General features: G+C 36.5%; 1 protein-coding gene and 1 pseudogene across 3 annotated transcripts; both read right to left on the reverse strand.

Annotated features, from left to right (window-relative positions):
• Positions 1-6,271: 6,271 nt before the first annotated feature.
• On the reverse strand, positions 6,272-10,823 carry LOC112189277. Of its 3 annotated transcripts, none has more exons than XR_002931810.2 (4): positions 10,667-10,823; positions 7,651-7,826; positions 6,611-7,324; positions 6,272-6,414 (listed from the first exon to the last, which is right to left on the reverse strand). XR_002931810.2 is itself a non-coding variant. In XM_024328571.2 (4 exons), exons 2-3 carry the CDS (start codon positions 7,744-7,746, stop codon positions 6,779-6,781), a joined length of 642 nt encoding a protein of 213 aa, XP_024184339.1. In that variant the 5' UTR covers positions 7,747-7,826; positions 10,667-10,823; the 3' UTR covers positions 6,272-6,414; positions 6,764-6,778. The 3 variants fall into 3 exon arrangements, 1 of the variants encoding a protein (XP_024184339.1); XR_002931809.2 differs by having other exon boundaries at positions 6,587-7,324; XM_024328571.2 differs by having other exon boundaries at positions 6,764-7,324.
• An 853-nt stretch (positions 10,824-11,676) lies between these two features.
• LOC112188304 lies at positions 11,677-15,387 on the reverse strand (annotated as a pseudogene).
• Positions 15,388-15,686: the final 299 nt, after the last annotated feature.

Below are 15,686 nucleotides of genomic sequence, written 5' to 3' on the forward strand. Positions count from 1 at the left end.
GAGAAGAAGAAGCCATGAAGCCTCCTAGCCGTCATCATCCACCTTGTGCCGTGATAGTGAAGTCTTGCTTTAAAGATTCAAGATCAATGTCTCAAGCTCTTCATCATCCACTCCCTTCATGGTGTAATTTTATCTTTTTCCTTGTAATTTCTTTTGGTTTTCTTTGTTTAGATTTGTAGAACTATGAATTCTAGTTAACAAATAATGCTAAGGGCAAAGTTTAAAGCCCGTTTATATGTTTTGAGATAAAGTTGTGATTTCTATATGTTGATTTTTATGTTGCTTTATGATTAATTGAGAATTTTCAGATTCATATATTGTGATTCGAGAGTTGCTTATGTGAGTTTGTTTAATTAAATTTGCGTTATAGATAACTTTTGTATTTTAATCTTATGTGGTTGCAAACACGTAGGGTTTTGATATGAATGGTGCTAGGTTTAAGAACATGAAATCGACTTTTCGTTTTGTGTAAACTTGAATCAAAGTAGCAAAGGTTTTGTGCAAAGACCGAATTTAATTAAAGAGGATTGCAATTAGGTGGACTTTTCCATACTAAGTTGTACACTTGAGTTGATAGCCTTTCTCTATGTGTAATGCGTTAAACATGACATGATTGACTAGCTTTCTAGGGTTTGATTGCATGTTTAATAGGATTAATCTAGGTGCTTTCACTTAGATTAATTAGCATTGAAAAGTAAAATATGGGAAATTGTTTGCTTTTAACGTTTCACATGATCAACTCCTTTCTCATGACTTAGATGAACAATATTAGGGTTTGAATCAATTTAATCATATGTTTCGGTTTTTGATCTTTTTTCTCTCACTCCATTTGTATTTTATGTTTTTGCATTTTAATTATTTTGTTAACTTAGTTTTATTTTCGAAAAAAAAAACCAAAAACAAAATCCCCCCTTTTTTCGTAAATAATGTTTATACTTGTGAATATCTTTGTGAATATTATACTTTGTTTTAATTTTAATTGTTTAATTGTTTGACAATGACAGGTGTACCCTCAATCCCCGGAATAGAACGATCCCTATTTACTTATACTACTAACGACATTTCAGGGTTAAATTATGCGCTTGTTTTTAGCGCATCAACAAATGAACTGGAATACAATACAAGTAGGTTAACATGTAACCTATAAAGATAACGGAAGTGGTGGTCACTATGCATCGACATCCTACACAAGCTCGATCTTAACTACTCTGCAGACTTAAGAGAAACCAAAAAGCCCAGGGAAAAGCATTAAAAAAAAATTGTTAGAATAAATGGACAAAAAATAAATAATTTCAAAGAAAAATAATTTAATGCTTTCCCGATTTATTATCTGAAAAACCGAACATGCAGTAAAGTCTCGTAAAAGTACTCTTGATCCTCTTCTTTACTAAAATCCCAAACATGTATTGTAAAACATCTTGAGAACCATCTCAAAATCTCATTAAAATACTCATATGATAAATACCTCAAATCATACTGTAAATCTCATCTCATAATATAACTTCAAATCATCAGTGAAATCATCTCAAAACTCTTGGAAATCTCATAAAATACTCGTATCGTAAAATCAACAATGACTAGAGGGAACTGTTGACTACTCATCTCATGCCACCTAGAGGGTACTACCAACCGGAATATGAGGTGGCAATGGTTAGAGGTACTACCGACTTACTACCCCATGTCATCTGGAGGGTACTACCGACCAGACAACGCATCGGAGGGTACTGCTAACCGAAATTATATTATTGAGAGTATTTGTCGACCATAATATTGTCTAGATGGTACTACTGTTGACCAGAGGGTACTGCCAACCAGGTAATGCATGTATGTGCTAACATATTAACCTCCTCGAATAAACTAACCTCAATCTCATTAAAATATTAAACTCAACAAATCTCGAGAAATCAAACATACTCAAAGTTTTAAATATCATACTCTTAACATTTAAATCTTCGTTATTCTCATATCATACTCTTAACATTTAAATCTTTGTTATTCTCAATAACTCAATACTCAAAATACTCAATAGAAATCATTATAAGATCTCATAATTCAAATATTAGCAAAAACTCTGTAAATCCACCATAACTCAAAATAAACTCATAGCCGATAAATCATAAATAACTCGTTGAAAACATAAGATTAAGAAATCTTGATAATTATAAGTAAATCGTAAAATCAATTATCAACTCAATTATTATCTACTTAAATCAATATGATAAATTAATGCTCAAAATCATACTGCATGCAATTTAATTTAAAAACAAATTTCCACTCACATAATTACGCTATAATGTCCCTTCGACAATTTCTCCTCAAGCTCGATCTTCACGTCATCCTGAATATATTAATATTATGAATAATTGTTCTCGAGAATCAGTACTAAATTGACAATAATAAAATCAAAACCCTAGAAACTATAATTTGCCGAAAGCTCGAAATCATATCAGAACTAGCCCAAACTTCATAGGTTATGTCAATTCGATTATTATAACAACATATCGAAAATTGGGATCGATCCAACGGTTGGGTCCTCCCAAATCAAAACCCGAATTTGTGAAACATCGGAAATTCCGATCATTTTCAATACGTGCTTCAATTGATACCAAGTTCATATCCACATGCTTGTAACAATAAGTTCAACCCAACAGACCAAAGCAGGAAACCAGAAGCGGACAGATGCGCTCCCACGCTTTGCCACAACCCCGAATTGGGTCACCAAAATACATCAACATGTTCCTCTCATCATCCCTAATAACTCTCTACTATAACATTGATATTTTTTTTTTTTGTCAACATTGATCAATTTTAAGTGTATAGATCATAAATTACCTCGAACCTGAAATTCCCAAAATTGCTCTACTCTTCGATTATCTCTTCTCCGATCAAATTGGGCCAAAAGATGTATACTAGGATGATTAGTACATCAAGGGCTTCAAAACCCGGGTGGTGGGAGGGGCCAAGAAGCTTCCAAACTTCTAGAGAGAGAAACTCTGCCTTCTCTCTAAAAACACCCAGCCGACACAGCTTTCCCCCCTCCTCCCCCTTTCTTGCCAGATCTAGATCTCTTGATCTGGATCTTTGGCTTGAAAGTCGGGGGAGATCCCTTCCCTCTGCGTGAGGTTTTCCTACCCTTCTTGTGGTAGCTCTCTGCCACGGCGGTGGCCGGTATGTTTTCTCTTCTGCCTTTGTTTTCCTTTCATCCCCAGATCCCTTTTCCCAACCTTTCCTAACTTTTCAATTCCAGCTTACCCATCCCTATAAACCCTCTGTTCTTCTTTTTCTTCATCCTCCCCACCCCTACCATCCCTCTTCCTTCTCATGTCTTTTCCATCAATTCCCTCTTCTCTTTTTCTTTCCTTTTCGTCTATTTCTCAAATCTCTGATTCTTCATGGACAAGATGCACATCCTCCTCACCTTTCAGACTCCACTTCACTGATAGCTCGTTGGTCCTCCGGAGCTCCGACGTCGGCGTTGTTTGGATCGTCTCTTTAAACGGGGTTGTCCCTTTATCGCGCATAAATCCGCTGACGGTAGTGCAACAAGGTTCTGTATGGTCTTTGGCCATCTGTCCCTTTGATCCCTCTGCGGATCGTTTATTTTTTTCTTCTTTGTTGGTTCCTTTGTTTGTTTCAGAGGCTGTTTGTATGGTTTAGAGATTTGGGTTATGGAGATATTTCGATGGGTTCTGTGCTACTTTTCTTGTATGGGATTGTTTCGGTTGGTCTCCAAGTTCTCGCCGGCCGATCTCGTGACGTTTCTGTGTCACCCTTGGGTTTGGCTGGTGGCGGCGACGTCACTGCGTCCTCTCTCTCCTGGTCGATCTGCACTGTGGTTGAAGCTTGTTGGGCTGTCTGGGCCTGTTTGTTTTGTTTGTTTGTTCTTTTACTTTGGGCTCGGTTTGGGTCTTTAGCTTGTACTGTTGTTTCTAATTGAATAAAAATCCTTCCATCGCCAAAAAAAAAAAAAAAAAAAAAAACCCGGGTGGTGGTGTCATCGGAGGTGGAAAACGGAGATAGAAACGGGTCAAGGCTACGGAGATCTGTACAAATCCTCAATCACACAAAGTTGAGAAATAGTAATGCATGCACAACAGTCAAAATATCTCTTTACCATTTCATTAGTGAAGCTCTTGGCAACAAGAGTGGTCTTCCCAGATCCTTCCATCCCGACCACTAAGATGATTTTCTGGTTTTTCTCCTCATTCATCAGCAATTGTATTAACATGCTCTCTCCTCTTCAATCCCAACGAGCTCATCTTCCTCAATGAAAAGAGAAGACTCTGCTTGGTTCTGCACACATTTCTGACTATCATGATTAGAACTCGTTCCTTCTACACCACCAACAATTGAAAATAACTCGGCTGCCCATAGATTAGCATGGGGCTGGTTAAGTAGTAGCATCATGGCCAGTAGAAGCCCAAGTCAGACCAATAGTTTTTTTTTTTTTTTTTTCAGCGAAAACTGACGAGAGAATCAGCATTCGAATCAAGTCACACTTCCAAGTCTCTCTAAGTAAGACTTTAATAAGAACTATTAAGACATGGTATTCGTCTGGAAATGTAGTACGTAGTACAGGAGCATATTTGCAAGAAAAATTTATACATATGGAGCCTTGGTTTGTGTCGTAAACCAACACACGTACAAGAGTTCATGAACAATAATTTGAAGCAAAAAGAGTTAGCGTCACGTTCATGATGTGAAAAGCATACCTTGCCTGCAGTCAAACTCAAATTTGCAGAAGATTGAATCAATATGTGGATATGTCAACATTCTCTCAGTATCAGAAAAATATGGATCCAGGGGTTAACATACCTTATGAGGGGAAGCAGTAGGTAGATCTGCTAGAAAGTAAGTCTCAAACTAATTGAAACCTGACAACCAAAGACAACAAGATTTTGTGGTTTGATCTATCATCCAGTACTAATAGAAAGGTTAATTTTTCATCTTCTTCTCTCACTTCTAGAATCTCAAATAAAGAAGGTTAATTCTGCTATTGCAGAGATGTCATGCATTACTTATTATGGCACTCTCAAAACTTCAACATACTAACTGCGGTTCAACTATCATTGTACTCGAGAAAACAAAAATGCGCACATACAAACGCAGTCACACACAAATACAAGTACATTATGTGTGCATGCAGCCCTGTAAATCTAACCTGAAAATGCCAGGCATCAGTAGCAAAACACATGAAAAGGGTCAATTACCGTTTACACCACCTGAAGTTCAACCAGTTTTTTTTTTGGTCTAAAATGCTTTTAATAAAAAGCCCAAATGGAGAAGAGATACAGAAGATAGCAACTATTACAACATAGCAGCAACTGGTACAACACACCAGGCAATAGGTAATAACTGCACATAAAAGAACTAATGTGGACACGGAAGACCATCACTAGACAAAACAGAAACTAAAGAGGTTGGGGTCTGTTGACCCAAATTTCATTGCACAACCTTGATTTGGCAAGCTTTGCGGCCACATCAGCAGCGCGATTAGCTTCTCGGGAAATCCATGACCAAGAGACCGAGCTAAGAAGCCCTATTAATCGGTGGAATTCTGACAGAAAAGGATAGATTCTCCAATTTCCTTTTTCAATCCTGTTATTTAGAGCAGCAACCAATTCTTGGGAATCACTTTCAAATATGATGTTGTCCAGCTTCAACCAGTTAGGAAGGCTCCAGGGAACATCTACAACAAATTTCAGGAGAAAAAGAATAGCAATAGAAGCAAAACAATAGTTTATTCACTCATGGGTACAAGCCAATTTATTTATGATTCTGGGTACAGTGAAGGTCTCATTTGGGTTGGCCCAAGTTGTACTAAAAATAACATTTCCAGGTACTTTATTTTGTATAGACGACATGATTTTAATACTCGACAACTGAGCCCAGTAGCACCAAGAGATTACATAATCACTGGCCACTTATTTGCAAATTTTTCAGAAGCTAGATAATTTAGACAGCACCATGATCAGCCATGGGATGCTGCAGTAAGTTGGACGCTTATTTACAATTTACAAAGGCGCCTAGAGAATCTCCCATTCAGATTCGCAAATATCACGAGTCGGGATTTCTTTGAATCTTCTCCACCTAAAAATGCTTTTGTATGATGCCCATGCCATAATGCAAGCTGCTCATATTCTTGTTTCCTTGCTGAACTCGTTCTTGAAGTGAAGGCTTTTGGAATTTTTTCTAGAAAAAGGTTTCAATTAAGGCCAATGGCAATAGAAAAAAATGCAGAAAAATAAAGAGAGATACAGAGAGACTCTACCTTGTAAGGCTTACAGTTGGCTACCATGTGATGAACAAAATGAAGTTCTTCACCACTGACCATCACACAAGTTTCCTCGAGCTTTGCCTTGTCAGATTGTTGACTGATTTCCGTTCCATGCACACTGGAGATATTAGATCCACCTGCAAATGGTCAACCAGTAACTACACATACAAAAGAATCTGCAAATAATCATGCCAAAGAAACACAACACCCCCCCCAAAAAAAAAAAAAAAGTATGCAGGAATCAAACTAGAAACCAAACCAATAGAAAACATTTAAAAAAATGCAGTTTTATAGTATTAAAGAAATCACCATTTGATTCAGCTGATAACCCACCAATCGATGACTCTAACAGTTCATTCCATCTTTTTCCATCAGATTTATCCAAAACAATCAAATCAGATGATTGGCAGTTAATTGAAACATCATCTGTACATTGGCTAGCATTCGCAACCACACATCTTTCCCTCATGGAATCACATCTCATACCTTCCACTGTAGGAGTTATAACTTCATCTGGTTGGTCACATGAAGCGTCATGGTTTTCATTTGAAAATTCGCTGCATGATAGTGATACTCTGTTAAAATCTTTTCCAACAGCAGTATTTGCCCCTGGCAATCTGTCCTTGATAGGAGTTTGTTTGACAACCAAATTTTATTGATATAGCTTCTCATGCCATGGTCTTGTCTTGAGTACAAGTCAGAGCATGCTACTTTAGCACAATCACCTGAGGATCTTGTGCAAGAATCATACACGCGCTGTCTATGAAACAATCCTGTATGTTCCACATTCTTCTCCACAACAGAAATCACCTCTGAATCCCCATTTACTTCTTCAACACCAACCTTTACATGTTCTTTCGTTTTTCTAATCTTTGATTTCTTAGAATTATCAACATCTGAATAATGTTCAATAGGAAAACCACAAGCTGATATATTATCTCCATCCAATGAAGAGTCACAGAGCAAATCTTGCATTATATCTGCATAGAACTTTTTAACACTCTCCCCAACAGTCTGTACCTGATCTTCAACAAATTTAACTGTGTCCTGCCAAAAATAGTTGAAAGAAGACATAAAGTTAAGAACAAATACTAGATGAACTGAGTAATGAAATAGCAAGGGCACTGTCTACAAGGAAGACAGTATCACATAAACCTTGTTCAAATTAGACAGCGGGAATGTAACATGCATTCTATAGGTGTGATGAAAAGATAAGCACAAAAAACAACTCCGGCAAGAAAAAAATGTCACCAAGCACTAAAGATAGGAAGAAGGCAAAGAACTAAAAATTGCAGAAATTCATAAACACTACAATGCCAGCAGTCTCTGGCAACCATTCCATTGTGAAGATTAATAATCCAAAAAGGTCTTACCTGGTACATATTTTCTTCCACCTCCAAGCACATAGATTCAAATTTCTCGTACACACACCCAACCCAGTTTATACCTTTGACATCCATAGTTGTCATAAATTTTCTTCACAGAACAGGTGTACGTCGTCTGCTACTTTGTAGTTTCAGTAATCAGTTCAGCATCAACTAGTGCGCATCTGCAGGATATTACAATCAGAAGAAGCTCTTAACAACACATAAAAGTCTTTCTAATCCAGAGTAAGGAAACAACGAAAATCCATAAAATGACGGTTCATTAATTTATAAGGTTTCTAGTTTTCATAAAATAAAACAACCTATAGGATATGGTAAAATGTGACTAGTACTCAAAAGAAATATCACATTAAATGGTCCACAATTTTCAGGTCATTTTGTACTTTGTGCAAAGAAGTTTAGCTACATATTGTGCCATTTTTATTTAAGTTTACTTAAACACTACAATTATTACAAAGGAAAATATCATTTGCAATGTCTTTAACAAAAAGCAGAGAGTTCAGTAACAGATGATACCTGAACATTTAAGTAGTGAAATCCATTATTCAATGAATAAAGTGCTATTATTTACATATGCCAAAGTAAGCTAAAAGAGGCACAAGCCAAAACATGGTCTGACCATAAAACATATCTAATCATCAGCTGACCGACAGAGGATAGTAGGAATGGGTAGGCCCATGTGGTATATGGTTCAAATCCCCTCACAGTACCTACCTAGTTATGTGCTAGACCTTCCTGTCTCATATAGATTGTAGGGTTGGGCAGGAAGCCCCAGTTTTTTATGCCTGGGTCCACAAAACAGGTTTGGAGGATTCGTTTTGAGAAAAAGAGAATTACCAGGTGGGATATAGTTATAGTTCAAATATTGGTCATTATGGTTCTAGAGAATTTCTTGGGGCTCTGTATGGAAATTGGCTATTTAGATTTCATAGTGTAGCACTCTACGGCATGTTGTAATAAGAAACAACTTTAGTGTGCACAAGAGAATGGGTGTGGCTCCAATAATATGCGAAGAGGCTCAAGTTGTTGCACTTGGAAAGACATCCCTCAAAGTTGTTTCTTTAATTTACCTTTGCCAATTGTGGAGTGGAATGGGGAAAGGGTGAGATTTTGGGAACACTACTGGATGCTGGCCAGAGTCTTTTGCACTCTTTAGCCTAGGCATTATCATTAACTATACAACAATAACTATTCCACTGCTACATAGTGAGTAGATCCTTCTTCATATCCCTTCAGTAGAGATTTTAGGTTCTGAAGCAAATGATCTGGAGGTTCGAGAACTTACATCACTATTTATCATATTTCTCTAGACCAATTTGGAGAATCTGATGCTTCATTGATGAGGGGCTACATCTATTTGTTCGAGCTGCGCCAGCCAAACCTAATGCAATGCTTTTCTATCTGACAGGTTTAATCAATTTGGGGTGAAAGGAGAATAAAAGTGCAACTTTAGGGAGATAAGCTCTCATAAACAGCTTTTGGGTGGTTGGGGTGTCGAGAAATAGAAGGATTTTGATGCTGTGGAGTGTGAAGAGCTGGATCATCTTTGAGAAAGGTCAGTTTTCAAATTCCATGATAGCTCTTTTACTACTATTCTTTTAAAGTGATATGTTTTAGATTCTTTGTTTTGCTGTTTTTTCTTTTTTTCCTCTCGGTCTGTTTTGTTTGTAAGTTTTCCTACTGGTAATGATGCTTCTGTAAGAGGATTTTGTCGTCCTCTGCCGTGTTAAGATGAAAGAGAAACAGGTTTATTAAATGGTTTCAATAGTAATATCAGGCAATACTTGTATTAGCAAGAGATTCTACTTCAAAAAGCACAAGCACAGTAATTTCCTTGGCAAGAGATTCTACTTGAAAGTTTGTTTAACATCTTTCAGTTTCCTTAGACCTGAAAAATATCAAGTCTGTACCTTGCTGAATGCTAAAAGTTGAAATAATCAAAAAAAGTTTTTCTCATTTTGCCTTTCACATCTAGTGACTATCACCATGGGACACCAGAGATGCCAGTACCTCATCACCTAAGCCCTCATTATGACCATTGTGCAGCAGTAAAATCAACATCACCAACATTACTTCCCATCCAACAAAGTAATACAAAAACTGAGACTTCCACTACAACCATCCTCCCAACTATGTCCATCCCACACACCTTCCTATCCATAATCAATGAAATACCAGATTCTAATGAGTTTTCAAGCTTAAAACTTCAGGACTAGCATTCAACATGCTTAGTATTCAAATCTTATTAAAAAGCCCTATAAAACAAGGACTACAGTCGGACATTATCTCTAATGATCTGATGGAGTGATGGTTATTCAAGATGGCTGTCTCAGTGATTAGATTAAATTTTTATTTAAGAGAATGATAGTTAGAATTTTGTTACTATCTCAATGCCCAACAAGGAAAAATTTCACCTGGAAGACTAGCAAGACATTAATATGAACAGTTGCAAAATCTGATCTTAACATGACTAGATGTCTCAGCAATCCCATAACTACTTATCAAAGGATAAGCAGAGGGCATACTAGAGTTATATGAAATGAATTGAGGAAGCAATATGATAAACAGTCCTTTAACTTGTTGAGTTACTTTAGTACCCATTAAAAGCCGAAAATAGTCAGGTTTTTCCAAAAACTCCAATTCACAAAACCCAAAGAACCTATAGAGTAAACAGTAAAACCTCAATTGATCACCATTTCCTTCTCATAATGCAGAAATTCACCCCAAAACATGACAACCAGTATCAAAAAATAAAAAATTTAAACACGCCTGCTATTTTCAGATATGAGAACAAACTACAAAGCTGTTTCAGCTATAGCAAAACAGCATCATACAGTGATACCAAAGCCTTCATACAAAACCATAAGCTGCAACAAGCTGATCACATATATTAAATGGAAAAAGGGCATGCATGATCAGGGAAGAGAAAACCCTTATGACAATTTGAGAAGATGATAATTGAAGCTTGGATCATCTAGTATGAAATTGAAGCTTGAGAACTTACTTGGAACCCAGAAAAGCCAAAAGGTTGAGAATAAAACCCAAACCCAATTCAGTTTTGGTGTTGCTTGTAAAGGTCCTATTCGTTTAGAAACAATAAAGGACTAAACAGAAGAAACGGAGCACAAAAGAAACATGAAAGGCAGGCAGAAAGAGGGAAGCACAAGAAACGTAAAGACACATTTCACCTGGCTTTCTTCCATTGCTTAAATCTTGCCACGTGTTTTTTCGGAAATATTAAAAGTCAATTAAGGTCTTCGCCTGTTTTTTTTTTTCTTCCTTCGGTTGTCAAATGAGTCTCGGCGTATTAGCAATAATTTTCTTAACCTAACTTTTACAAACTTTATCACCGTGAGATAAAAGATTGTATAGAGTACCATTTATTTACGTTTGTTTCTGGATTGGTGGACTTGTAGCTTCAATATTACGATGAAACTATTCTGGTGACGTAGTTACTCTAACTTGACCTAGTACGGTCGTATGATTTTTCAATCAATGAAATCATTTTCTTTCCTCTTCAAAAAAGAAAAGAAAAAAGCTTTATTAGCATGGAAAAAATTTGATCCCAAAACAAAAACAAAAAATAAGAAGAAAGACGGTTTAAGCATTCAATGATTCAATACTTACATTACAAGTGTATATGTTCATTTGAGATCCAAAAACTTGTTGCAGAATCAGTATTCTGGGACGAAGAGCTTGTTGGAGAATTATGACTCCAGTGTATTACGAACAAATACCACAGTATCAATTTCTTTTTGGTCGAAACACAATATCAGTTGGGAATCAAAATTTTTAGTGAATGTAACATTTTGTTGGGTAGCATGCTGCATGCACAAGTATTTCCTCTTGGTAAATCAAGTGAAGCATTGCATGAAACAGAATAAAATAAAATGTGGCTTCATTCCAATCATCGAATGGAGCATCCATGAAAGCTCCATTGGAATTGCAGGACCAAGCCTTTTCTTTTTTCCTCTATGTCCACATACTTGCATGAATTTTAACACATATCTCAGGTAGAGATCATCATGATTGGCACAATTTTCTCTTCAAAGTAAATTCACATTGGTTGGTATGTAACAAGATATACACCAGATCCATTAAAATTTCAAACCCCAATCCGTCTAGGGAACAGACATTCAGACACTTGAATATAAGCATATCTCATCTCAGAGTTTATAATTTATATTAAACAGCAGCCTGAAAATCCCCAAAGTCATCATCTGGTATTTCTTGCGTGCTTTGATTTGCAGAAGTATTCATTTCTTTGGAATCATCTGCCATTGATTCTGGAAGTTTAGAAGCACCCTCCAGAGCCAGATTTGGTGGGTTTGAGGGAGACTTCTGGACATTCGTAGAAGGAGAGAGTGGTCCTGGAGGAGGTGGTGGTGGTTTGATACAGATCAAGGACTCTTTTTGGTTACTCTTTTTCGCGGGTGGCGAATTGCTCACTCCCTGCTCTGAGAGCTTGGACTTCACACCTTCAGAACTTTTCTGTTGACCAAAGAAATAAAAGTCAGTTAAAGCACTCACTCTAGTAAGTAGCATGAATGAGAAGACAGTTGACAATAAAATACAGATGCACTAACACTTTTTAACTGCAGTACAAGAGTCTCCCCCTCTTTTAAGCTGTAATCAACTGATGAAGTTTGCTGAAATTTCTGTTCCATCTCTTCCGCAGTTTTCTTCTTGTTTAGATATCTTCAAAGCAAATGAAAAACAACTTGAGCTCGAGTGATGGAAATTCATCTTCAAAGCATACAGTATCAAGCATTACAAAATCAGATAACAAAACCTCTAAAATGTTGCAGAAAAAAAATAACAGTCAAGAGAGGTTCTTTCTAAAGCCATTGGATATATCTATTGCAGGGTCTCTCTTATTTTTGCTGACTTGGGGAAATTGAATGTTGGGACCATGAAGAATTACAGGCAGGTGTTTTGGTTTAGTGAGAAGTCTTTTCAAACACAATTTCCCGGTTTAAATTCTTTATCCTTGGACCAAAGTTCTGTCATTTTTTCAAACTGCTCATATTCTCCTACTGGGAGTGATTTCCATTTTTCTTTTGGGAACTAGTTTCAGAAGAAACTTGAATCACAAGGAGCTTCAAGAATTTTCAGTTTGCTGTCATCTACATTCTGTAATCTCTTCCAACTATTCTTTTGGGATCTAAAAATGACATGTTCTTCAATTTCTGGTTCTTGTATTTAGAGGGTGTATCATGAGGGGGCTACTGGTGCACTTTTTTGTACTTCCCTATTTTTGTATAATATAACATTCTTCTTCCTACCACATCAAGATTGTTGTAGAAAAAAATGACCAGGAAAAAATTGTAAGAATTGTCTGTATAGAACATACTTCATGTGATCATGCAGGGCTGCTTGGAAATCATAAGCTTCTGTTCTTTCTCGAAATCCTAGGCCAATGAAAGCATGCCGAAGTCGACCATCTGCATAAATTTAAGAGTAATGATGACCAGAGATGAATAAATAACGGGGAAAAAAATAAAGTGAACAAAACACTCTAGGAAGCTTTAACTTGCTTCACAAATCTAGCACAATTTTTATTTTTTAAATCAGAAAACTAAACACTATATGGGTAAAATAAAGTAAATCAAAAAGAAAAATGTGACATCATTACTCTGCAAAAACTGTAGGGCATATAGGTCTTTGGTTATATCACCACATGGTGGTGCACTGATAAGCATAAGTTAAAAATATTTCCCAGTACATAAGACAATTAAATGAAATCCTGTATATTCTCTAATGTCCATCACATATGTATCTAAGCACTAACTACACCTTATCGGTGTAGCCTGTACTTCTAAGGATATCCTACTTTCTATCCTTCAGAAACCATCTGTAGGAAAATGGAGAGATTACATACGATTTTTATCTTTCATTTTCATCTTTCTTATCCTGTTTTTTTTTTCTTTGATAAGATGACAATGTTATACTAACAATATCTATGAATTCAGAGTAACAAATCCAACCTTTTCCGTTCCCATCTATGATATTAAACCAACATACATGGAATAAAGGCTTTGCAATTTTAGCCCTGTCTCATTAACAGATACCTATAAAAGTTTCAAAGGCCTTGTACCCATGGGTTTCCATGTCTAGAATGGATATACACATATTATTGCACATAAGTTTTGCTATACTGTTTTAAGTTTTTAACAACCACTGGCTGGTTTCTCTTGAATCATGGCTTTTCTTTTCCTATAAATCAATGGGAAGATGGAGAAAGGGGGATGATCTAACTTGCAAGTTAAAAATTAATAAGAAATAGAATCAAAAGTATCTATATATAGGCGGCTAATAGAATTCATTATAAAAGAGATTTTAAAAGAAGAGACCAGCAGCTCACCAATATTCTCCTCTACACGAAGAACAAAGTATCTGCAGAACAAAACATACATCAACTTGTCAAACACCCTCAGAATGATAAAATAAAATTCACATAAGTTCTAAGGCTTGATAAATTCAATTTACGTGAGTATTGCAGTAGATTGATGTATAAAACTCACGAGACACATATAGATTGTACAAGTTTATGAAGAAATGGGACTAACCTGCTGCTATCAATTACAGGTTCAACTGGATGCGGCTCTCCTTTTCTTAAAAATGCCGAGCATATAGTTCACCTATTAAGGATATATCAGATTATGGTCGAAAAAGAGATTATGTTGATACAACAAAAGGAAAACATACAACATAGTTCCACCATCTTATAGTAAATAAAAAGCATTCTCACCAGTGCTCTTCTCTTCAAGTCTGATAATGCAATCTTCTCCTTTGCTAATGACTTTCAATATTCCTTCCCAAACCCATTTGTTTACATCCCATTCATCAGCCCTGAAATAACCTTCAGACTTAAAATCACCTCCAACATATACAATCTAGAGTTCCAAAAGTAATCACAGAAACTGTCGATGGAAACAGTATCTTCTTTTTTGTGTTGTATTTACAATCTATCGATAAGCAACCAGTGAATAAAATCCTCAATCTCAGGAAACTTATTTCCAAACCAATCTTTCAAAACCTCACACAATCTAAAGCCCAATACTCCAAACCTCACACAGTCAATGGCATTGCACCCTAACAATGAAATTAAAACATAAACTGTCCGACGCATACGAAATTTGATGAGTTGAGCAAAACCTGTACGAAGCTGCACTTTTTCTGGGTGGTATCTGCACAAACAAAAACACAACTTGAGCTTGACATCACAAAACAACTTGATTTGGTGTGAACTAATCTAACTCTAAGTGAAAATTCCGTATGTCACATAAACATTACCAATTTCTATACATTCATACACACAGATCCTAAGCACCGCCTTATTTCGGAAAAGGGTTCGTACTATATAATATCAGTTCTCAAATGAACTCATTATCAAAATCACAACACCAAAACAGAATCGGATAACATGTATGAAAACTGAGGTGTATATATACCAAGTAGACGTAGCATTCAGAGACTTGGAAAAGCACAAGCTCCAGTGCCTCAACTTCGGCGTCGTCTTGATCATTCAATATCTTCTGATCCTGCTCCATGATTGGGATTCTGATCCCAAACCCAGTAAGGTAAAAATGTGAATCCGAAACTGGGTTTTGAGGGTACTGGGAATTTGGTAAGAATCAATGGGGTTTTGGTTTTCAGATTTGACGAAGTTTCTAGTCTCTCTCTTTCTCTCTCTCTCTCTCTCTGTAAAAGAGACGCAGAGCTCTGTTTACTTCAGATAGCCATCAGGAACCGTTGGATCCGATGACTTTTTGTGATCAGAGACTGTGGAAGGGTGTAGGATTATTTGGTGAAGTTGAAGCATAAAATGGTATTTACGGACGGTTGTGATGAGGAGAAAGGTCATTTATATGGACGGTCTAGATGGGGTCAACGCGTGTTATTTGGTAGAGGAAACTATAGTTCCCCATTGAAATTTACCGGGGACTTTCTTGGCCAAATAATACCGTGAATGAAAACAAGTACATTAGGAGAAATAATAAAGGAATGACAAAATCACTTTA

Source organism: Rosa chinensis, chromosome 2, assembly GCF_002994745.2.
Source record: "Rosa chinensis cultivar Old Blush chromosome 2, RchiOBHm-V2, whole genome shotgun sequence".
NCBI classification, from domain to species: Eukaryota; Viridiplantae; Streptophyta; class Magnoliopsida; order Rosales; family Rosaceae; genus Rosa; species Rosa chinensis.